The sequence below is a fragment of the Rhinolophus ferrumequinum genome, chromosome 9 (genome assembly GCF_004115265.2).
Source record: "Rhinolophus ferrumequinum isolate MPI-CBG mRhiFer1 chromosome 9, mRhiFer1_v1.p, whole genome shotgun sequence".
NCBI lineage: Eukaryota > Metazoa > Chordata > Mammalia > Chiroptera > Rhinolophidae > Rhinolophus > Rhinolophus ferrumequinum.
The window spans coordinates 36,297,608-36,324,060 of NC_046292.1; the positions used below are offsets into that span (position 1 = coordinate 36,297,608).

At 36.2% G+C, this 26,453-nt stretch overlaps 1 protein-coding gene across 1 annotated transcript in view; it reads right to left on the reverse strand.

The window, feature by feature from the left end:
• FAF1 (Fas associated factor 1) overlaps window positions 1-26,453 on the reverse strand; it is a 394,652-nt gene that overhangs the window by 281,545 nt on the left and 86,654 nt on the right. Inside the window, exon 3 of the mRNA XM_033115190.1 lies at window positions 9,179-9,225. Within this exon, the coding sequence (XP_032971081.1) occupies window positions 9,179-9,225 (47 nt within the window). The remainder of the gene's footprint in view (window positions 1-9,178; window positions 9,226-26,453) is intronic.

Sequence of the window (26,453 nt, forward strand, 5' to 3'; positions counted from 1 at the left end):
GACTTAATTTATCATATATATTGTCACTTTTTTCCCTCACTGGGAGGAGGAGGAACGGAAGGAACATAATGAATGCTTCCACTGAAACATCACTAGGTATATCTTCCACCACCACCAGAACTACAGCTCGGTTGTAAAACATCTTTCTTCTAACCCTGAATTTAAGGAAAATTAATGAACTAGGAACCAGATAGGAATAACAGCAAGAATGGCCCAAAACATGCCAAGCTAAGCAATGTTCATAAAATTAAGCAGGAAAAATATTTACATTTACTTCACACTTCTGTTTTGAATTGTGATCAGTCTCTTAAAGAATAGAATAGAATGGAACGGACAGAATAGAATAGAAATTATCAGTCTGTGTAACTTAATAGTTAGGACCAACTACTGTTCATAAAACTTTTGATTCTGGTACATATTTGTATACGTGTGTTTTGGATTCCAAGTATTTGTCATTGCAGGGCACAGTAAAAAAAACTCTGAAAGTGACTAGCTTAGATCTCACTAGAGTTCAGGTACTCTAATATCACTGATCCACAGACAAAAACCTACCTCTTCTCCCAGCTGTTAGATTCAAAGAAAGCAATCTTGGAAGGAAGACATGGTAAGAGAAAATGTCCAAAGCAGGAAAGAATATCACTGTTGGAATCCAAAATGGGCTCCTAAGTATCTATGAATAGAATCTGTGCAGTGATACTTCACATCTCTGAATTTTGTCACTTCTCAGAACCCAAGAAAAATGGCTAAAGTTAGTAAGCTGGTCACTGACTTACTACTGTTTTCTTAACTCCAAATTCATATTCTATGATCTATTCATGTAATGCTGGGGCTAGAATTCTGCCAAGTTATTTATCTCCCTTTGGCATACTGTCTCCTGATAGATTCTGCCAATAGGGGGTACCAGATAAAGTAATTAGCAAGAGGAGAGGAACAACTTCCTTCTTCCTGTCTGTATGCATTTCTTTCAGCATCACCCTCTAGTTTTCAGTCTCCTGCTTCTTCCTCCTTCCCCTCCCCCGCAGCATTCTTATAACAACAGCTTCTTGACATCCCCTCAGAGATCCCAGTGATAGCTGGACTGTATGCACTCTACAAAGGTCTGATCTTCAGCTCCACGGGGCCCCTCTGAGCTTTAAAATTCTGTTAATCCCTTTTCTCCTAGACCTAAGAGCAGTAACTTCCTGAAGCAATTATTATATCTAGGTTACTTCAGTTTTATTTTTTGGCTCTCTTAGTCTTCCACACCTGTTTAACCAATGCTTCATTAAATTGTTTCTGTTGAAATATCCTAGTGTGCTTTCATTTCCTTGATACTGGAGGAGTACCAGGAAACATAGGATTCAGGAATTGGCTATGTTGCGTCCTTAACCTTTTATGCACTGCTGAGCACCCTGCCAATGGAAAATGGAATACTACTGATCCAAGTCATAATTGGCATGGTTAATTAAATTATCATTTGTAGTTAATCATGATTACACACCTACTGAAACAAGTGCCTGAGGGGACCAAATGACAGTTTGACTTGACCATTGACCAATGACAATAAGGCCTATGGACTGGCTGCTTCTGACTCTAAGGGAGAGCTTACAGAAGAAAATGGCTATTTAGGGTTTTTAACGTTCAGTTCAAGTCATGATAAGGAAGCTACAGAGTTCTTGAAGTGGTCCTTTAAAAAGTTTATTTCTTGCAACCACAGGCATGATCCTGCTGAGAATTAGACCCAAAATTTAACTTTGCAGCTTGCATAATTATAGTGAAAGTTGAACATACAACTTTCTAAGTCTCTTTTGTAAAAGTTTAGGCACTGTTTTGGAAGGAGTAGGACTCTAAGATGAGGAATGGGGATACCTAGTGGACTCAGATGAAAGTTAGAATCTTGAACCCTGGAGTCTCTTTGAGCCTCTTGTGTAGCACCAACAGCAAATCCTCTCATGACTGAGAAGGTTAATCTCCTCTTGACTGAAAACTGTTCATACTGAGACAGTTACCTTGAAAGGGAATAGTTATTCTCAAAACTTACCCCCCCCCATTCCTATTGCCTCCAAAATCAGATCTAGGCATGCTCAAAGAAAATAAGTACAGTGTCATAATTGAAAGAAGATAGCTTATATCCAAAAATAATTATAAGCTTTTCATAAATTATATCAGCAAAAACCTAAGGATTAGGTATGAAAATGAATTTGAAGAGAGTCTCACCACAAGAGTTTGGCTAGGGCCAAATACAACATGTTTGCTTAAGCAGCTTCAAGTACCTCTAATAGTTTGCTTGTTGACTGAATGAAATTTAAGTCCCAAAGGAGTCCACACTTAATGAGGATGAAATGCCCAAACTTTCCTGGCACAATGTAAAAGAAATTTAGATGCTTAGAAAAATAGGAATGCTCGAGTGGATTTACCATATACAACCTGATTATAGACATCTCCTCCTACTACATCATCCATGAGGTCCCAGAGGACAGTGCACTAAAACATTTAGAAACATATTAGGTTGGTGCAAAAGTAATTGCGGTTTTAGCAATTATTTTTAACCTTTAAAACCGCAATTACTTTTGCACCAACCTAATAGTAAGGGAATCTGCGTTCTTGAAAAACTCTGTTGTGGCTGTCGTGTGTGGGTTGGGAATGACATGGGGAGATGGTACCACTGAAATAGACTCCATACTAGGCATGATGAGATCCCAGGGTGCAGCGGTCAAATGGCAGAATTTAGTAAGAAAAAGGTGGGAACAATTATAATAAGAGACAGCATGGACCAAAAGCAGCAGTTGGAAAATTTCGACCTGCAGAGATCTTCAGTAGTGCTTAATTAACATAGTATTTCTAATGAACAAAATTAAAAGTCAGCCTACTAAAAGGAGGGTGCAGTTCACAGTGGCCCATTCGGGGATCGAACCGGCAACCTTGGTGTTATTAGCACCATGCTCTAACCAACTGAGCTAACTGGCTACCCTCACCGTATTTTTTGATCACACCTCATATATAAGAAAACTAAGTAAACTGAGGAAAAAATTGGGACTGAGAATGGAAAAATGGTTATGTATTATATACTGGCACCAACCAAAAATAGACTGCTAAGGCTTTACAGCCCCAATCAAAGATATCCCTCAAAGACAGAAGTGAAAGAAAAGCCTCCCAGGGGGGAGAACTTAAGGTTGTGCCACAGGTTGAGCATTTTATTTGGATGGAAAAAGAGCCTGAGGTACATATATCTACATTGATACTTAGGGGTTGGCCAGCTGATCAGGACTTGGAAAGAGGAAAAGGAAAGTCTGGGGAAGAAATATGGAAATGGATCTTTTAGAATAGACACAAAAGGTGAATATATGATTCCAAGGCAAACGTTTATAGATTATCCACTGAAAAAAAGGCTGTCAACATGGATTAAGATGACATTGTTCTGTTGATGCCAGTCAGTTTTTTTCCTTTGTTATCCCAGGGCTGTTCAATACATTAATGTAAAATGTGCCCATGCCAACAGGGGTAGAGGTTAAGCATAGGCTCAACACCAACTACACCTCACCAAGTCTGAATGTGGCTAAGGAAAGTACTGCCTAAGTATTGGAACAAAATGGCACCATTTCTCAGGGATCTGGTATGGATCATTTCTATCACGGAGGGGGCAGTGATCTGTCCTCACTTAAAAAGACAGTTTTCTGGATATAAAACTGACTTCCCTGACAGCAATGGTTCTGCCAGCACCACCACTCATGGATTTACGAATGCCTCATTGATCTATGGTTTACACATAACACTGGTTCTAACCATGGAAAATATTTCACAGCAAAAGAAATGCAGCCCTGGTAGCATTCGTGTGTAACATTACCAGAAGGAACTAGCTTGACAGAAGAGTGGACAGGACTGCTGAAGAGAGACTGGGAGACAACATCCTCAAAGCTTGGTGCTCCATCTTAAAGGATGTGGTATGTGCTTTTTTACCAGGGACCGAAACATAGTGATATTTCTCATGCTGCCACAAAACATGGGTACGGGAATTAAGTGGTGGCAATGGTTCCTCTTATTATGCCTGATCACTTACCAAATTTTTGCTTCCTACAACTTTGGGCTTAGGTGGTTCAGAAATCATAGTTCCCAAGTTGCAATGTTCCACAATACTCCCACTGAGGTAAAATTTGAGAATGCTTCTTGGCCATTTTGTACTCCTCATGCTACTGAATTAACTAGCAAAGGAGGGGGCACTAACTGGGATGAGTGGTCCTGATTACCAAGGAAAAAATTGGGTTGCTGCTACACAACGGACTACTTTCTGGGGCATGACCAATAATAATAGTTAGTGGAAAAGTCAACCAATAATAAAAGGCAGGTCCACTGAGAATTCTGACTCTTCAAGAATAAATGTTTGAGATGACCTACCAGGTAAAGAACCTTGACTATTTAAGGTTCTGGCAGAAGGAACATAGAATAAATAGTGGAAGAAAACACTTGTAAATATCAACCATGGCATTACGACCCTTAACAGAAACAAGGACCATAGCAGCACGCATGTGTACACGCAGACACACACAAAATTCTCTTCTTACAGTTTGCACATTGATCCTATCAACATCACCCTTGCAGGGACATCACCGTAACAATGGCATCCAATTTGTTTCACCATCAGCCATTGGTGTTAGCATCCAGCTTCTTTCTTTCAATATTCAAAAAAAAAAAAAAAAAAAAAAAAGCCTCTGCATCCTGTCAGATGTACCAGTATCAGCTGGGCACGACTTCTTTCTCATGTGTCTGCAGCCAAGGTCCTAGGGCCCGTCCTCTGACCATCAAAGTCCTGTTAACCTCAACTGCTCACAACCTCTTTCCATTCTTCGTCCAGTACTAGGAGTGACTCTGTCCCCTTTGGTGGTCAACAAGGGGATCTCCCAAACAGACCTGTCCTGGAGCAGGCCTCCTGGAGTGGGTGCCTTTGACCCGGCCCACACAGACCCAGATCTGCCCACCTTTCTCAGAGGATGCTGCCGCTCTCAGTCTGCTCTCGCCCTAGGCTCCCTTCCTCATTGACCAGCAGAACCCACCCCTCTCTCGGTCGGCCTGGCGATGCAGGTGTTTCCTGCCATCATCATATCTGGATTGTCTTAGTGTCCCCTTTCCGCTCTTTCAACCTGCTCCACATCTGTGTAACTGATTCCTTATACGAAATTCCTTGTCTAAAATTCCTAGTGTGGCTAGGAATTTTTGGGAATTTTCCTCTTTCCCAAATCCTAACTCTAAATAGCTTAACATTTCTTTCTAATCAGAGCAGGCTATTTGGTGTGTCTGTCAGTAACAAAGAGGGTTTCTAAAAAAGTTATTGCTTGAGAATTTTCTTACTGGCTATAATTACTCTATTTCAAGATCAATACAAAATAATGAATTTATGTTAAGAGTTTTTCCACCAGCAATCCAAAAGAGAGAGAGAGACAGAGAGAGAGAGAGAGAGAGAGAGAGAGAGAGAGAGAGAGAGAGAGAGAGAGGGGAAAACAGAGAGACTGCCTGTTAATGAATGAGCCTATCAGTTTTGACTAATGTTGAATGACATCCAAAGAGTACAAAAGCATCCCAAATTGTCGACTTGGAAAAAAAGAATACTTTTAATGTTATTCATCCACAAAGACTACCATCCTATAATTTGATCTTCTTAGTATTCTTTTCTAAGTAATCAATAATTTTTTTATTTAAAAAAAAGACACTGACTGGTAGGAAAAATTCTATGGAAAAATCTATTTTAGATCTAAACTTCAACTAAAGGAGTGCTTTTATCCTTACTCAACTTTTCTCTACAAACCACACAGGTCCTTAGAAGGCAGTGAACAAAAGCAAAGCAAATAGGAACTCTGCACTTGCGTATTTCAATTTTTAGAAATTAATCTCATGGTAAAATCTCTAGGTACAAAAAAAACGTATGTTTAGAAAAAAATCAAAATGTTAAATGGGCATCAGAGACAACAATAAATAGAAACTAACTGGCGAAAATGGATATTTTCTAAATCAGAAAACCTGGACATTTAAATATTCTGAAAGCATAATGGTCGAGGTTTGAAAACAAGCCTTGTCTTCTTTAGGTTTCCTCAATGAATTAAACAATGGACAAAGAAACATATAGTACATCTGTCTGAGTCATAAAATAAATATGAATTGATAAATACCACCTATTTAGTCAGTGAGTAAAATTATACTATTCATAAAATTTTATAAAACATAGCAACTACTCTCTTTTAGAAATTACTTGTAATTCATTTGCACTTCTTTCTAACAATAACTATCTCCAAAAATAATTTTTAAAAGGGCTCTGGACAATATGCTGAATAAATAAAATATTATACCAACGTAATAAATACACATGTACACACTGATGATCATTTATGAGTGAATGAATAGTTTACATTTGTGACTGTATAAGTTACACACTTTATAAACATGTTTTATTAGTAATAAGCATTGGAGGGTGAGGCAGAAGACTTGCTTATATTCCTGACACCATCAACATCATGCTGTATCATCTGGGTCAAGTCACTTCATGCCTTATTCTCTCTACCTGTAAAATGAGGGATAATAATATCTGCCTTCACTTGCTTACAACTAAGATAGTGACTGTGAAAACAAAGCTGTGGGAGAAAGATGTTATATAGACGTATTAATTTCAACTTTTTTACCCAAAGGAAAAAATCTTAAGACAAAAGTTGTTACATGCCTGGCTTACTGATCTTGAGCAGGACAGAGAAGTATAAAAGAACGAACATGACTTCTAAAAGGAAACAATCAGACTTCACTAACTACTACGCTTGTGACCTTGGGTGAATCTACATAAACTCTCTAATCTTGAGTTTCCTTACCTATGAAATATGAACATTTATCTCTTAAAGTTTGTAATGAGTATTAAATGAGGAAAAATATGTCAATTACCTAACACAGTGCATAAAGCATTAAAAAAATGTTAGTTTCTTTGCCCTAAACTTTATGGGTGCATTGAAAACCATATTTACACTTTCACATTTACAAAGAAATTTGATTTCAAGAAAAGTTATAAAGCACATGGAATGGGCTCTTCTCCCTCCAAAAATAATTTTTATTTTTTTAATTCCTTTTGGTTGTTCTTTTCTCTGTTAAGGTATAAAGCAACAAATTAAGAATCAGTTGTATTCACAGACTACATTCAACTTTACTACAAAAATCAAACATACAAGAGATCCCTTTAGCTGCCTACATACACCATTCCTAGCATTGTATCTTCCATTTTCAGTGTTAAGCCTATGAAAGAGTACAAAGAGCCCTCTTTCATTTCTCTCTGGTCAGCAGCCATACAAGAGGAATTTTCAGTTATGTCAAATTCACAGTGAGTTCAAAGCTAAAGAAGAAAGTAGGAAGGAAAATAGTTGAAGACTATCACCAGATACAACTGACTTTTTGTGGACATGATTCATTCCTTTAATTTAACAAGCAAACAAAACAAAAAACCCACTCTCATGAAAGTTAAACCTCAAATATTACAGTAACTTTATTAGAAATCAATTCAGTATTAAATCTCTAGTCAAATTATATTAAGCAAAAAGTATCATCTGTGAAAAAGGAGATGGGATGTTTCCAGGGATGAGGGAATTTCTACAGTTCACCCATAGCAAATACTATTAATTATAAGATATATCCAGTATGTACTCAGAACCCAGCAGCTGAATCCACAAGGGTTTAGCAAGCAAAAATTTTGGCACAAAAAGTAGAATAACATTTACTCAAGAATAAAACTGGAGCCATATTTAGCAGTCTAAAACTTTCTAAACCAAGAAAAAAAAAAGATCATGAAGGAGGTTCCTATAATCATCTGGTTTGCTTTCTAGACAAGGTTGAATTGAATGCTTCTGAACCAAAAGAAAATGATCAAACAAAAAAATTTTTAGTACAGGCTCTGGAAATCAGCCACATTTACTCTGGATGAAACTCTTTCTGACAGTTTTTTTTAAAAGGGTGGGGGGCAGGTCTATTTATCATAGCTTTCACTTAAAAACCATTAATCACTAAGGGTGGTACAGGTACCAAATAGAATTTTGCTTCCTTTTTAAATATACAGTTTCCTATAAAGTACAGCACATTTTGCTGTTCATGGTGAATTTTCTGATGTTTTTGCAACAGCATTTTTCTTCCTCTCCAAAACAACCTCATTCCTAGTCTGCTGTTTCTGTTTGCCTCATCTGCACTTAGCAGATCACGCTTCAGTGACTTAGAAATCCCAGCCACCAAAATTCAAGCCAAAGTTTGAATTGAGACGGAGAGGGGGGAATGAAATCAAGTAATTAAACTACACTTGGAAGGGAGAATGGTTTTACCTCCCATGACTTTATACTGTGCACTTTTAATTCAGAACCAGAGTCTTCAATTTTAAGGAGAAAAAAGTTATGAATTTATTTTTAATTTAAGAAATTATTTTGTAACTATTATTGTTCTCTTCCTTACCTTCCAATTTTACGTTCTGGCAATGACACAAACCCGTGAAGACCATGCCACATGTTAACACTAGATTCTTCAGGTAAAATAGTTCAGTGCTCTGGGAAATTTCATTATTAAGGTCTTACTCAAATTGTGGCAAGTTATCTAATGTGCTTAATTTAGAAACCAAAAGGGAGAAAAAAAAATACAGTAAAGTTGGAGATAAAGCCTGTACAGTTAGATAATTACCATGCTCTGATGCTATTGAGCCATGTCTCATTTTCTCACTATCAATGGTTTAAAGGATTCAGTTCCTTCCATCTTATGAATTAGAAGGTGACCTTGTAAAGCTTTCTTAAAAATAAAATCAAACCACCTTTAAAAATGTTATCACCCTCCTCTCCCCTCACCGGTGCTCTGGTAACCACTAAACTGTCTGTGTCGATGAGTTGTTTCTTCATTTGTTTGTCTTGTTCTTTTGTTGTTTTAAGTTTTATATACCACATAAAAAAAAAATCAAAAACAAAAACAAAAAAATGTTATCACCCAAAATGAAATAACATTTTAAGGTTAAATGTTGGAGATTAGGAAATTAATATATAGTTATATTAACATAACTAATAAAAATGTCTAAAAGAATAGTAACTATACTAATGAGCTTATACACTAAAGATCAAACGCTCTATCAAAAAGTTAAACAAACAAAAATAACAAATGTCTTTTTGTTTTGCTAAATTCTCTTCTAACCTTTAAGCAACTTATAACATACCTTTGTAGAATGCCATTTTCCTGGGGTATTACACCATTGATAGCTGCCTGCAAACAGAAAACAGAGAAGGCCATTTAAAAAAACAAAAAAAAAAAACACAGAAAAATGCTCAAGGGTGAGTTGGGGTAGGGTAGAATACTATCAACACAAGTTAGAATACTTTGAAAAAATTTTTTTAATTCTAAATGTTTCCTTAATGACACAGAACATTATCTAGTAAATGTTTCCCTATTTCTCTATAATAAAACAGTATTTTAGATAATTTTTAAAACATGTATTTGGCATAATAATGTCCACAAATCTTGAGTCATAAAAGGCTTAATTCCACAATCCTCATTCAAGCAAAAAACCCACAAAACCAATGTGTAAGAATGTCAAAACAAGTAAAATCAAGTACCTTAATCTTTTCAGTATTATTTCCTTCCTCAGATTAAGAAGAACAAGATATAAACTCACAAATGAAAAACTCCAATAAGAATAATTGGAGTTAGCTCAGGAATTCAATTCATTCTTTCATGTTATAATCATTATTCTTTGTGAAAAGAGCATTTAGAAGGAAAAAACATAGGTGCAAAAGTTCTCTGATAAACACACCACCACCATTTTATCAGGTTACAAAAAGGAAGCAGGAGCATCACTAGGGATGTTTCCTTATATAAAACATTCCTAAAATTGGCCTCTAAGCTAACAAGTTACCAATTACTTAGAACATAGCACAAGCGTGACATGATATGGACATTTTTGAAAACTCCTGTGGAAGAAGGCAGTTACATCCTGGATTGAGGACAGTTCACTGCAGGGTAATAGAAAAGATTCTCTAGAGGAAAATAATGTCCTTTCCAACTTTGTCTTTGTATCAATAACTTACTCCCTCACCTTCCCCATCCCCATCCTCATCCAAATGGAAAAAAAAAAAAAAAGCTAACACTGAGATGTTTTATCAGCTGCCTGGAAATCAATTGCCAAAAGGAGTTTGTGTATTTTGTGAAACATTAACTTAAATATTTGCCAGAGGTAGGTCAAGTTTACAATGTTATACTGTTGAATGGAAATAAAGTACAGTGTAAGATGCTTGCTATGACTTTTGAGAGCTATAATGCTCTATTGGCAAAAAACAAAGAAATCCACAGATTGGTATAGACAGTGGATACCACAGAACCCTAACAACTCTGGAGGCTCAATAAATTCTTTGAATCCAGCAAATGCTAAAATTGGTTTTCAAAGCTACAAATTCAATGGAAGCATCTCTGCCTAGTGCAAGGTCAATTATCCCTTTTCTGTTGACAGCAGTAGTTCCACGTACAAATACCTGCTTTGCTTAAAAAATAGAGAATGCTAAGGGAAAGTTCTATGGTGTTGGAAAAGGAACAAAATACCATAGTTTGGAAAGATTTTGTTCAAATTTTCTCTAGGGAATGCCAAGGTATAATGGAAAGAACACTAAGGATTTATAAAGTCCAAAGTTTGAATCTAGACTCTCCATTTATTAATTTGATGACCTTAGTATATTCTATATTCACTGAACCTCCTTGAGCCTTATTCTTTATTCTGTATAATGAGTTAATACTACAACCTCAGCCAAAACAGGCCTACCATTTTGTTCCTCAAAAGCATCAAGTTCTTGTATTTCTCAGGGCTTTCGAAGATACGGTGTCTGCTTGCAATGCCTGTTCCCCATTCTTTGTCTGGCTAAATCTTAATCATCATTGTTAGGTCTCTGAATGGCAGAGACCTGGACTTCACGTTAGGTCTGTGAGACCTAACATTCATAGACCTAACATGAAGTCCAGGTCTCTGACATTCATTCAGAGACCTAACCTATCAATCATAATTAAGGCTTCTGTCAGACAGTTTTTTAAAAAATTTTTCTCTGATCAACAGCCATTTAAGTAGGTTTAATCTCACCCAGAACCTTGTACTTTTCCTTCACATAACTGATTATTACTTATTTGGTGATTATTTGTTCTATGTCTGCCTTTCTCACTAGGCTGTAGGCTCCATGACAGAAAACATTATCAAGTTTGTTCACGACTTAATCCCAGTTGCCTAGCACAGTGCCAGCACATAAAAGGCACTCAGTTATTATTTGTTAAATGAATGATGCTAGAGGAGTACAAAGAAAAGCCACACAGCCAAGATTTGAGGAAGGCTCAGAGAAAGCTTTCTAGATGCAATTATGTCTCAACTGAGATGGAAGGGTAAGTGAAAAGTAGTACTAGTCTTTGGTAGATGTATGTTTTTATTTCTACTGGGTAAATTCCTGGGAGTGGAATTGTGGGATTATACGATAAATGTGTGTTTAACTTTATATAAAACTGTCAAACTGTTTCCAGTGCAGCTGTGCCATTGAACATTCCCATCCGCAATGTAGGCGAGTGCCAGTCCCTCAAATCCTCACCATCATTTGGTGGTGTTAATCTTTTCAATTTCAGTCACTTAATGTGTTTGAAGTGGATTTCTTTGTGGTTCTCTTTTTAAAAATTAACTTCATTGATGATAAAATGAACACATTTTAAGTGTACAATTTGATGAGTTTTAACAGATGTATGCACCTATATAACCACCACCACAGACATTATCCCTCATTTTCTATATAGAGCCTTTCCCCACCCATGCCAAGAAACCCTTGATCTGTCTTCTTTAACTAGAGATTAATCTTTTCTATAGTTTCATATACACAAAATCGTATAGTATTTTCTCTTATGTGTCTGACTTCATTCACTTAGCATGTTTTTGAGATACAGCCATGTAGTTGAATGTGTCTATAGTTTGTTCCTTTTTACTGCTGAGTAGTATTCCATTGCATCCAGTGGTATGCCCAAAATAATGCTTGCCTGTTGTTAGGCATTTGCTTCCAGTTATTGGATATTGTAAATAAAGCTGTTATGAATATTAGTATACAAGTATTTGTTTGGGGCTTATGTTTTCATTTCTTTAGATACATACTTAAGAGTAGAATTGCTAGATTATATGTTTACCTTTATGCAAAACTACCAAACAGGGTGATTTTGGTCATACTAACTTTACTAAGACAGTTTCCTTACCTGTAAAAAAGGTAATAATACCAATTTAGTTCACAAGGTTATTATAAAGATTAAATGAGATAATACAAAGTACTCTACAAATGTTAGCCACCATAATTATCCACCCCCATTACATAGTGTTTTTGTTTTAATCTATTCTGTTATCAGTGGTGCATAAATGTCTGCCTCATGTTGGGTTAGAAATCCAGATATACTTAAATCTTTCTCCTAATGATTCAATTTCAGGTGGTCTAGAATGGGACCCAGAAATCTCCTACTCCCCCCTACTCCAAACTCCTCAAGTGATTCTGATGGACAGCCAGGTTTGGGAACAACCATAGATAGTTTATAGAACACATTTTAAAGATCTATATAAAATCTTTTACTCTGTCATTGCATATACAATATATTATTTTCCCTTAAATCCTTTATTATTTCAGAAGTTACTTAACGTCTAAAGGCATAGATCTTTTACAAACTCATGTTATTAAACATGCGCAAAGTGAGGGCTATCGAGCCAGAAAGCTATTGTATCCCAGCTCCATCATTTACTAGTTGTGCAATCTTTTTTTTTTTTAAACAATTAATAATGTGTTTCTGTTTGGTTTTTTTTTAATTAATTTTATTTTATTATTATTTATTTTATTTTATATTTAACAAGACTTTATTAGGGAACAGTGTGTACTTCCAGGACTTTTTTCCAAGTCAAGTTGCTGTCCTTTCAGTCTTAGTTGTGGAGGGTGCAGCTCAGCTCCAGGTCCAGTTGCAGTTTTCTAGTTGCAGGGGGCGCAGCCCACCATCCGTTGCGGGAGTCGAACTGGCAACCTTGTGGTTGAGAGGACGCGCTCCAACCAACTGAGCCATCTGGGAGCTCAGTGGCAGCTCAGCTCAAGGTGCCGTGTTCAATCTTAGTTTCAGGGGGCGCTGCCTACCATCCTTTGCAGGAGTCGAGGAATTGAACCGGCAACCTTGTAGTTGAGAGCCCACTGGCCCATGTGGGAATCTAACCGGCAGCCTTCTGAGTCAGGAGCATGGAGCTCTAACCGCCTGCGCCACCGGCCGGCCCCTAGTTGTGCAATCTTGAACAAGTTAATTTCTTTCTGCTTCAGTTCTCTCTTCAGTAAAATGGGGGTGACAAAAGTACTTGTTCATTGGGTTTTTATGAAACATGTTAACACATATAAAGTACTTAGTATTTGATACATAGAACACTACTCAATAAAAGTGAGCTGATTTTATTCTAACTAATGCCATACTGAAATTTATCCTTATTTGAAATCACAAACTTTTGAAGACAAAGAATGGACAATACAAAAAAACAGAAATGTTTCCACTCACAACTTAACTACTGCAGACAACTTATTTCTAAAGATGTTTCCTCTCTTCACTATTTAAATAATGATCTACCATCATCAAAATACTCTATCAGTTACAGATAAGATGATGAGACCAAAGCAGAAGAAAAGAGAGTAGTTTAACAGCCCTACAGCTAACCCTAAACTCAAATTTCTTTTTAATAACCCAGCTGTTTACTTTTGCAGTAGAAAAGAATTCCAATTGGCAATCCTAAAATATCTCCTAACGGCCAAATATTTGGTTTTAATAAGTTCTAATTTAATTTTTTTTCAGGGAAAGAAAACAGAAGACAGAACAATTTAAGAAATGTAACCATTCCACAATTTATTCTTAGACAAATGCAAAAAATGTTCACTGAATCATTCCAAGTAGTTATCACTATTAAAACAGCCCACATGCAGAATAAAGACTACTGCAGACCAAATTAAGGACAAAAGAATATAAGGCAGATCCTAAGACTAATTAATAATGGTACCTAAGAGACTCACCCTTTTCACATAAATATGAATGAAAAACCAAACAGCAAACTGGGAGAACCACATAAAAAACCTCAGTGCTATGCCAACCAGATCCTCCCCGTGCTTAAAGGACATCGAGTTCAAATTCCTTAGCCTGGTAACCAAGGCTCCAACTTTCTTTTCTAGCCTTCTCTCAATTTTTTCCTAGAGGAATCTTCTCCAGTCAAATTGTTTGACCCACTGACTTCAGATACCTTGTGCTTCCATAATTAACAAAATATTCTATTCTTCTTTAAGATTAACACTGTGGAGAGCCAACCAAAATTTCCTAAACAAATTTAAAAGTTGGCAAGAATCAAATGCATTCAAACCTTACTTATTTTAAGAGAGAAAATTCATTTCTAGATTCAATTTGCAAGCTAAAACCTGAAATAGACAAAAAAGTGTGAAGTTAGCAGTTTGAAGAATTTGTAGGGATAGACATCCTACAGTATTCAAGGGAAGACTTTTGGATGGTTCAGCAAAGCCAACAAGCCAGATTTGCTTTATATTACAAGCAGCCATGTAGGGAACCTACTCTTCCTTGTTACTAAAGTCCTGGATACAGCTGCCTCCGTTTTGAGGTTGATGAACATCTAAAAACAATTTATCTAGGAAAGTAGGTTGCAATTATTCTATGCAAGAACTGGGCTAGGTATTGTGAATAATACATGGACAAGACAGCCCCAAACCTTGGGAAACTAGGAGAAGAAATAAGATAAGAATACTATATTAAGCATAATACAGAAAGCATCTATCTCAATAAACAGCAACTCCATTCTTCCAGTTAGTTGGCAAAAACCTTGGAGTTATCCTTGACTCCCTCTTTTTCTCACTACTCTCTCCTTCCCCATTATTAGCAAATTTTGATTGCTGCAATGTTAAAACACATCCAGACTCTGATCACATTTCACCGCTACCACTCTGGTCCAGCCTCTATCTCATCTCTCTTCTACATTATTTCAATAGCCTCCTAACTGATTTGCTTGCTTTGCCCGTGCTCACCTGCAATCAGTGTATTCTCATCACATGGTCATAGTAAAGCTATTAAAATATAAGTCAGATCATGTCAATCCTCTACTCAAAATCTTCCACTGACTTTTACTCTGAGATTAAAAAAATATCCTTAGGCTATCTTATTCCTCCCTCACTCCTACAATCTAATTTTTTCCTCCTCCTTTCCTGAGTCATACTTGTCTTCATGATAATCCTGGAAAACGCCAGGCCTGATTTCCCACTTAAGATTCCTTGTGGTTACTATTCCCGCTGCCTGAAATGTTCTCGCCCTCAGATACATGGCTCACTTGCTAACTCCCTTTCTCCAGGTCTTTATTCAATTGTCACCTGCCCACTTTTTCTAGAAAACTACCGTCCCCAGTCCAACATACTTGATATCCTGCTTACCTGGGTTTTTTTTCCCCCCTTAGTAATCATCACTCTCTGACACACTATATAATGTTACTAATTTATATCATTTATTGTCTGTCTCCCTCTATTAAAATGTAAGCTCCATCATAACAGGGATTCTTTTGTTTCACTACAATAGTCCCAGCACTGAGACGAGAGCTTTGCATGTGGTAAATGCTCAATAAATACTTTTTAGTGAATTTCTGAAAGTGTCAAGTGAATTAATCATTATTAGATGTCTTTTTGGACTGTAAGAGGAATGAAGAGGAAAGGGAGCATCTGTTATATGCAGGGCACTACAAGTATGTAATTACACATTATTACCTGTCTCATTTAATCCTCAATCTATGAAGCAAGCATACTGTAGATGAAAATAATGACATTCTGAGCTATTAAGTGATTCATCCAAGATCACACACAGTAGCGTGTGATCAAACTCAGGCCTCCCTGACTCTAGAAAGTCCTGCTTTTTCCATCATAAAGCAATTTGGGGGGATTTATTTCCTGACAATGACATAAAGAGGGTGCACTTTGAGTTTCAGTTCAACACAGTATAAATCTCTGCAGTATAACAGCAATACTAATATTTACTGTAGTTCCTTGAGTCACTAAGTCTATTTTAGAAACAGAGAAATCAATCCATCTCTGATCTGTGTCTGGTTGAGGAAAGGAAGGTGTTGGTTGAAGAGGGGGGTTGGGGTTGGGGTGGTTGACTACTACCACTACTATCATCATTCCTAGCAGTCTCTGAACTACATTGAATTCCTGAGGCTACTGAACACCTTCCAGACTAGCATTACCCAACAGAACTTTCTGCAAGGATGAAATTATTCTATATCAGCACTGTATAATATTGTAGCCACTAGCCCTGTGTGGCTATTGATCACTTCAAATATGGCCTGTGTCACCAAGAAACTGAATTATAATAAATAACATAATCATTAATCATTTAATTTAAATTCAAATACTTACATGGGGTAAGTTCTGTATTGAATAGCAGTGTTCTAGACTATCCATTCCACGTTAGCCATCTCCTTCACCTCACTTACTTGTAATATTTTGGTCTATTTTAAAATGATGATGACACTGAATATAAGGCAAAGTTCTTTTCCCAAAACCATCCCAAAGGAAAGAGGAGATTACCCTATAGTTGAGTCCTTCCTTATAATTATTTTATTTTCGAAGAATAACACTGTTTAGAAAAGTCATAGAGCCAAAAACAGCTTCAAGCAATATTGTTTTAGACACTGAAACAGGTTACCTGATGCAATCAGTTAAAAAGGATGGCAAAGAAATTCAACACAGATTTCATAATTATTTGAGGGTACACAAGATCGCAATGAAAACTTTTAGATGCCATTATAAATAAGCCTGTTAAAGATCACTTTAAAGGTTTTCTTTGTAAAGCTCATGAATAGTAAATGAGTTCTTGTGACTTGATATTAAAATCACCCCAAAAGTACCATATCCAGATTTTTAAAGTGTTCTATCTCAAACCACTTAAGCAAAAATAAAGAGATCATGTGTTCTGGAAAACTGAGAGACTAAGTCTGGTAATGAGGAAGACACTAATTAATGTTTAAAATTAGCATGCGAAGGGTTTGGATAATGTTTCATGAAATGAATATAAAAAAGTAATATTTCTGAAGTATTTTATATTACATTATTTTAAATATGTATGTATAACTTAATAAGCTGAACTTAATGACTATTTCTTCTACAAGCTTAAAAGTTTATATATTCAGGCTGACCAAAACATTTTTATTATCTTTGCCATTGTGAAAATGAGAATCACCTTACATTCAGATAAAACAATAAATCCTTGTATTTATTTTAAAAGCAGCAAGGCTCATCTACTTCAGCCAGCAGTCACAAGAGGCCCAATTCAAGTCTCTCCTCTATCCCTGATCATTCTCAACAGTTCTCACACTCTCCCAATTTTTACTGCCTAAACCTATTTGAAAGCACATATTGTATGTGCCATTCACTTAGCACATATTACATTTCCCTTATAATGTTAATCCTTCATCTCCTATCTATGTGTTTATTTGTCCTCAACTGGAGTTTAAGTTCTCATAGGCAAGAGACATGTACTACTTCTTTACATTCACTATAGCACTTAAAGCTGATTGATTTTCTAGAAGGTAGAAGGAAAGCTTTGGATTTGATGCTCCAAATATAAAGAATGACAAAACAAAGTTGCCTTCAATCTATTATACAATAGATCTGTAGCATAATTACCTCAAGTTTAGTAAATTTGAGCAATTTGCGCAAGATCAACACTACTAAAATCCAGGGCCACTCCAGTTCCCAACTGTTGATCCTCTACTGACTGAGTACCATGTGATTTGCACACTGTTTAAATATCAGCACTCAGAAATCAAAGTGCTAAAAGGGTACAAACCATTAGGTTGGTTATATTTTTTTCCATTTTTAGTCACTGCTCTAATCAATAAAGTACAGTGGTAGTACACTATGTGACTTCTAAAGCTAGGTGATAAAAGGCTACAGAGAGCTTCCACATAATTTTCTTTAATGTCCACTCTTGGGAAACTCCCTTTCAGAACTTAGCCCCTGGCTGTGAGAAAAGCAGACGGCACATGGAGAAGCCATTTAGAAATTAATCAGTTCACTGTCCTAGCGGAGCTCAGCCTTGCAGTCTGGAATGAAACCATCTTGGAGGTAAATCCTCCAGCCCCAGATATTCCAACTCCCAACCAGCTGAGTCACCCTAAGCCATCTGAATCGCCCCAGCTGAGGTTCTGCACATCATGGAGCAGACATGCCATTCCCACAGTAACCTTTCTGAATTTCTGATCCATGAAATCTGTGCGCATAATGAGGTGTATGCTTTATGACTCTAAGTTTTGGAGTAGTTTATTACATGGCAACAGTAACTGGAACACTGTTCCATATCTAGGACTCAACATCAGATCAGCACAATGCTAGGCACTTCCTACGTGTAGTTCTGTTGAATCCTCATAACCTTGTGAAGTAATTACCATTATCTGACAACTACAGCAGTTAAATCCGCCTATTAGCCACAATCTTACAGTATTTATTAGAAACAGAATTCTAAACCAGGCTTTTAAGCACCATGTCTAATATTACAATGCCCCAATAAATATTCTCATATTCATCTCTAAAAGCCATATTTTATCAAGCCTTTCTTTAAAGCCATTTTTCACAGGGACCTGTACTAAGTATAAAGAGGAGTCATTTTGATAACTCGGGCTGGGGTACTGACATGGATGTGCAAACAAGAGAAACAGAACCTCAAAAAGTAGGAATTTGGACTTACGGCACCTGCAGACTGAGTGACACAGTGAATCAACACCCTTCATCGCCAGGGTATTCTCTTTAGCCTTTCAACCAAATATTGAGAGAAACTCCTAAAAATTACAAACCTGGGGGGGAGGAAGGGGAGGTAGGGCTCTGCATTAAACGCCCCAGGTGATTTTTAGCATGCTGAAGTTTGAGAATGACTAACTGAAAACTACTTTGATCAATAACGAGGATTAATGATGTTTTCTTGGTTTCAACCAGGGAATATCTATATGTTCCCTGACATGATTTAATGGCTTACCTAAGAAGTACACAGTCCTCAAAACAAAACAATATCAAGTAGCTTAGGGGGTAAAAGTGATGCTTATTTGATTCTCACAAATTAATAATAAAGCATATTTTTGCAAGGTTGCAACAATTATACTGGGTTGAGATGGAGTCAGAATGGTTTAAAAATATTTTTAAAAATAAATCCTAATAATTAAAACTCTGAAAATCAATAGATCTAGCCAAATACACTGACCTAATAAGGAAAATTCTGTCTTTTCCCAAGTAAATAATATAATCATTTTATGTAACATACAGTGAAATCACACTGTTCAACATTTGAAAACATACTGGCTATACAAAATAAATATCTGCAATTAATAATGCTGAAATCATTTAACGGAGCTGTAATAATATAGGATTTTTTGATCAATAAGAAAGTAGAGTACAATCCTTTACAGGAATATAAAATTGCTACAAATAGTTCCATGAAACACTCAAATACACTTGCTCAGGCCTTAAAATACTTCTCTGATGTTTGCTGGGTTACAATCTATACAAAACACCAAGAGACAAATAATTTTGCTTCATGCACAATCTATCCTTTCACAATTCAAAAAGATGACAAAATGTCTAAACACACTTTGTCTGCCAAATGACCCACAGATATTAGTAGCACTAGCAATACAGCACACCTGAGCATCTAACCACAGTCTGAAAATACAAGTAACATAAACTGCAAAATTTGCTCCTTGAGCAAGCTGACAAAAGCAGCTGCCATTTCCACGATCCTTGGTAGGTATTAAAAGATTAAAAAAAAAAAAACTAAATTAGCTTTTCCTCTAGTTTATTTCAAATTACACTAACAATTCTCACATCAAAGCATTGGGAAAAGAAAATCAGAACCAATAATTCTGTAACATTTGATTTCAGATCTTCTTTGAAAGACCTCTAGCTACATTTTCTGTCTGCTCTGCCACATGTTGCCATTTTACCACTGGGCATGGTGAGAAACAGAAAGCAAATTTAACAAAAGACACCCACTAAATTATCCACAGCTGCACACGAGAAGAAAAATGAGGAGAGATGGTTGTATCACGTGCCATCTATTCTCTTACTACCTAAAAAACGGTTTTGTACCCACAGCACTATTCTTTCTTCCAGTTGCCGCCGTCTTCATTTATTTTTATGTTCTAGCCTTCTGTTACCTCTCAAGTCCTTACTAAGAGCCCTAGTAGCACCCCATCCATTTTATAACTACCCCCTTCCTGTTCCTATCAAGACAACTCTGCCTGGAACAAATACAGCTACTTATAGAAAAGACCTCTAAGAATTAGCACATCACCCTACTGACCCAATCATTTTGGGGATTTTAAAGTTACTCATTTCCTGCAATAGCAAAAGAAAAACTATTAGCAAATATGAAAATAGCTATCACTGCTCTACTGAAACATGTTTCCTCCAGCCATTGACAATAAAAAGAGATCCCACAAAGGTAGCACGGGGTACTCCAAGCCCACAAGTGACTAACGTCATGTTACCACTGTCACAGTCCACATACGAAGATAGAAAAAAGACAACAGAGTGTAGTGTTGTACGCTGTTGTTGTACCGATATTTAAGAACAATGTATCTTTTTCATATAAAAAGTGTTTTAACTTTTTGGGAAAAAGAAAAACTTCAGATAATAATGAAACACTTTACCAATAAAATTCCTGAGGAAAATAATATTTTAATCATAACATGTAAAGGAAAAGACAGAAGAGAGGAAATGAGAGACACTGACACCTGTGACCACTATCAGATAGTCCAACTATGCTGGCATTATTACAATTCAATAGACTTGTTTTTCTATCCATCTTTCCCCCTTTCTTCTTTTCCCTCTACTCTTCCTTCCCTCCCTTTCATCCATCCATCTAATATTTACTGAGTAATTACTCTGTATCAAGGAATGGGTTAAGGTGTTAAAAATATAAGAATAAACAAAATCAGATAATGGTCACCAAAACTATAAAATTCTTAGAAGAAAATAAAGAGGAAAAGTTTCATGAGATTGGTTCTGGCAATGATTTCTTGGCTATGACACCAAAAACACAGGCAGCAAAAGCAAGAATAGACACATGGGACTACATCAAACTTAAAAATGTTTGTGACACCTGAAGCTGAAGCTGAATAATATTCAATGTCAACTATAATTTAATATATAGTCATGGGATGTGGAATACAGCATAGGGAATAGAGTCGATGGAATTATATATATGGTGTCAGAGGGGTAGTAATAGATTGGGGGAGAGGGTGAGGGGTGTAAATTTGTGAGGGGTGTAAATGTCTAACAATTACATTGTTTTGTACACCTGAAACTAATAAAAAGATGTTTGTGCATCAAAGGACACAATCAATAGAGTGAAAAGGCAACCTATGGAACGGAAGAAAATATTTGCAAACCATATATCTGATAACGGGTTAATATGCAGAACATATAAAGAACTCCTACAACTCAAATAACAAAAGAACAAATAATTCTATTTAAAAATGGCAAAGGACTTAAATAGACATTTCTCCAAAGATGACATACAGATGGCCAATAAGCACATGAAAAGATGCTCAACATCACTAATCATCAGAGAAACGTAAATCAAAACTGCAATATTACCTCACACCCATTAGGATGATTACTATGAAAAAAAAAGAACAGAAAAATAAAGTGTTGGCAAGGATGTGGAGATATTGGAACTCTCAAGCACTGTTGATGAGACTGTAAAATGGTGCAAACACTATGGGAAACAGTAAGGAGGTGCCTCAAAAATTAAAAATAGAGCTAACATATGATCTAGTAATTCTACTTCTGGGTATATATGCAAAAGAACTGAAAGCAGGGTCTCAAAAAGATATCTGCATGCCCACGTTTATAGCAGCTTTATTCACAACAGGCAAGAGGTAGAAGCAACCCAAATGACCACTGATGAATACATGGATAAAGAAAATGTGTTACATACATACAACAGAATATTATTCAACCTTAAAAGGAAGAAAACCCTGTCGTAGGCAACAACACGAAAAAACCTTGAGGACATTATGCTAAGTGAAATAAGCTACTAAGAAAAAAATAAATACAAGTATGATTCCACTTATATGAGACATCTAAAGTAGTCAAATTTATAGAAACAGAAAGTAGAACGGTGGTTACCAGGGGTTGGGGGGAGGGAGAATGAAGAAGTTGTTTAATCAGTATAAAATTTCCGTTTTGCAAGATGAAAAAGTTCTAGAGATCTGTTTCACAACAATGTATGGTTAAGACAGTAAATTTATGTCATGTGTTTTTCACCACAATTAAAAAAATGCATTAAAAAAGATTCCTTTAAAGAAAGAAAGAAAACAGGGGGGCGAGGGGGAGGATTAAAATAAACATATTCTCCGAGAGTTGTTTCCTCACTGAAATACCAATAATATATGAAGTTTAAAAATACTTACATTGTCAGATTCCTATTTTGGTTAACTGATAGTCTACACTTTTCAATAGAGGGTTCTTATCAAAAGCAGGTGAAAACAATTAGTAATGTATTCACTATAGACCAATTTACGGTAAGGGTTAATAGCTCTTCATTTTAAATAAGATCTCTACTAATCCTTCTGTAACCTGTGAAGCACCTCGGCATTCTATCCAAACTTCGTTCATGCTACATAAACAAGCAAAACTACGGATATGGTCTCTGCTCTCTGGAGCTTAGAATATATAAAAAGTTATAGGTAGAAATAAGCAAATAAACATATAAATAAACATTTCATCAGTGTCCAATAAGGAAAAGAAACCAATACCAGATAAATCAATAGAGGGACTTCAACAAGGAAAACTACTGTAAGAGTATTGGAAGAACTAAAAAGTGAAAACATGTTAAGTGAAAGAAGCCAGACACAAAAGGTTACATACTGTATTTTATCTGATAGATCTTCAATAGGCAAATCCATAGGAAAATGAGAGCAGATTAAAAGTTACCAGGGGATGGAGGAAAAGGGAATAAAGGATGGGGAGGAATTACTTAATGGCTACAGGGTGTTTTTATGGGGTGATGAAAAAATTTTGAAACTAGAGAGAGCTGATGGTTATACAACTCTGGGAATACACTAAAGGCTACTGAATAGTACACGTTTAAATGGTTAATCGTATGTTATATGAATTTCACTTCAATTTTGTTAAAGGGTTTAAGTGAGGCGACCTAGCAAAAAACAACAAGAGAAGTCCCTACTACCCCAACAAGGGCAGAAATACCAAGGAAGAAAGTATAGTAACAGAGTCCATAAGCCAAGGCTACCCAATAGGAATGGGAACCATGGAGGAGAGGCTGCCCAGCAGGTGATGAAACTCTGAAAGGAGCTAGAGACACACGAGATGGAATCACTGCAGGAGACTCCACAAAAACACTCTCCGATCTCTTGACACTGTCTGTCATTGGATGATAACTGAAAGCCAGATGGCAAGAGAGCTTGTGGAATGTAGCTTATGTGAGTTAGCCCTATAACTCAGAACACAGCAGGAGACAGTTGGGAAATTGGCAAATGATGAGCATAACCATACACTGAACTAAGCAATCCCAGAGCAAAAGAACAGAGTGCTATAACAGAAATGTGGTAACAGTAATTTGTAAGCCTTAAAATTTTTCTATGAAATTAAAGTACTTAACAAAATAAATAGTATATAAATTGAGAGGAATGTACATGGAAAGAAACAGTTCTAAGATCCTTACGACACATTAATATTAGAATTCGGTAAGTCAAAAAATCCATTTTCTGATTTCCAACGAAATTTGCTAAAAGACTTTTAAAGAGTCCAGAGGAAAGGGAGAAGATGGAGTAATAAAAATGATCAATGTAACAGAAGGTAAGAAAAAGGAGAAAACAGAATACTTAGGCATAACAACCACAAAGCACATAAGATCATAGATTTTTTTTACCCCAAATATATGAGTAATTACATTAAATCTGGATGTAAAAAATGATAAGCCTGAAAAGGAAAGTCTATATGACTAGGTTAAAGACTACTCATCAACCAGCTATATGTTATCATAAAAAGACACATCTAAAAGATATGACATAGAAAGGTTGACAATAAAGGGGTGAGGAGAGATGTACCAAGAAAATACTACCCAAAAGAAAACTGGTGTAGTTATGTTAATAGCAAACAAAATAGGGTACAAAGCAAAAAAAACTTCCTAGAGAAGAAGAAAGAAAAGGTTCAGTTTGCCAGAAAGTTATACTGAATCCAAATTTCATGTACCTAATAACATAGCCTAGAAATGCATAAATTAACACCATTACCATAAAAATTTACAAATCCACAATCATTGCAGAAGATTTTAATATACCATGTTCAGTAATAGATAGAACAAGCAAACAAAAGTAAGTAAAGATTTAGAAGATCTGAACAACTTAAAACATTTGACTTAATGGACATACCATGTTTCTCCGTTTTCAATCTTATTTTACTATAAGACTGGGTCTATAATAAATATAATATAATATATAATATATATAATATATGTAATATATATAATATAATATAATACCAGGTCTTATATTAATTTTTGCTCCAAAAAATACATTAGAGATGACTGTCTGGCTAGGTCTTATTTTCGGGGAAACACGGTATATAAAAAACTATACCCAATAACTACAAAATGAACATGTTTCTAAAAACATAGAAAACAATAAAAAGAATTGGATCACAAATTGGGCCATAAAGCAATGTATTAGTTATCTATTGCTGTGTACAAAGTACCATAAACTTATCAATTTAAAACAATAAATACTGATTATCTCAGAATTTCTGATGGTCACCTAGACTTCTCACAAGGTTGCAATTTATGTGTCTGCCAGAATGGCAGTCTCTGCCAGAATGGCGGTCTCATCTGAAGGCTCAACTGGGGAAGCATCCATTTCCAGGCTCATTTATGGGTTTTGGCATAATTCCATTCCTTTTGGGCTGTTGGACTGAGAGTTTCAGTTCCTTGCTACTATGCTTCACCAATGTGATAACTAGCTTCATCAAAGCCAGCAAGGGAAAGAGAGTTTCTATCAAGATGGAAGTTAAAATTCTTTCTAACCTAATCACAGAAATTCTATCTCCTCACTCTGTTGTATTATACTGGTTAGAAGAAAGTCACAGGTCCCACTCACACTTGAGGATAGGGTATTAAACAAGCACATGGACATCCAGAGGTAGAAATCACTGTGAACCATCTTAAAGTCAGCCTGGCACAGAAAGTATCAACAAACTGCAAAGAACGGAAATCATACAAAGTGCACTCTCCCACAATGGTATAACTGTGGCAGAAAACATTAACAAACATTACTTTAATTACTTTATTTGAAAAATCATACATTTGAAATTTTATACATATATCTCTAAATATATTTATTTGAATTCTAAATCTACCCATGTGAATTCTAAGTAAATCCATTTAAATTTGTTTTAATGTTTCCATTCCTCTGCTTAAACTCCGCCTGTGTCAACAATTTTATATATATATTATTTATATATATATATATAAATATAATAAAATAAATGGATATATATATATATATATATATATATCCATTTATTTTAATTCTTGCCTGATATTGACATATCTGGATCTCCTAAGGACCTATTTCTATTTCCTGTTTCTGCTGTCAGTAAAATTTTTATTTTTGATAGGTCTTATTATTTTTCATTGAGTATCAAACACTGAGAATAAAAAACTGAGACATCAATTTGAGGTTGAATTGGCTTTTGGTCCTGGAAGATATTTAGGTGAAAAGACAGATCATCTTATTCTAGTCAAGGACTGAGATGATTCAAAATTAGGCTTCATTTCTTCTGTGGGCTTATCTCCTTCCAGTTCACCCTTATTCCTTAGGTATATCCCTTCAGGGTCCCAACTGAAACTTCCTGGGGTGTCCTCCAAAGCTCTTTTTATTTTTTTTAATGTTCAGGTCTCTTAGCTTTTTTTTTTTTTTTTTAACGATTTTATTGGAGAAGGGGAACAGGACTTTATTGGAGGAACAGTGTGTACTTCCAGGCCTTTTTTCCAAGTCAAGTTGTCCTTTCAATCTTAGTTGTGGAGAGTGCCGTTCAGCTTCAAGTTGTTGTCCTTTCAGTCTTAGTTGTGGGGGGTGCAGCTCAGCTCCCGGTCCAGTTGCTGTTGCTAGTTGCAGGGGGCACAGCCCACCATCCTTTTCAGGAGTCGAACTGGCAACCTTGTGGTTGAGAGCCCACACTCCAACCAACTGAGCCATCCGGCAGCTCAGTGGCAGCTCAGCTCAAGGTGCCATGTTCAATCTTTAGTTGCAGGGGGCACTGCCCACCATCCCTTGCGGGACTCGAGGAATCAAACGGGCAATCTTGTGGTTGAGAGCCCGCTGGGTTAGGTGGGAATCGAACCAGCAGCCTTCGGAGTTAGGAGCA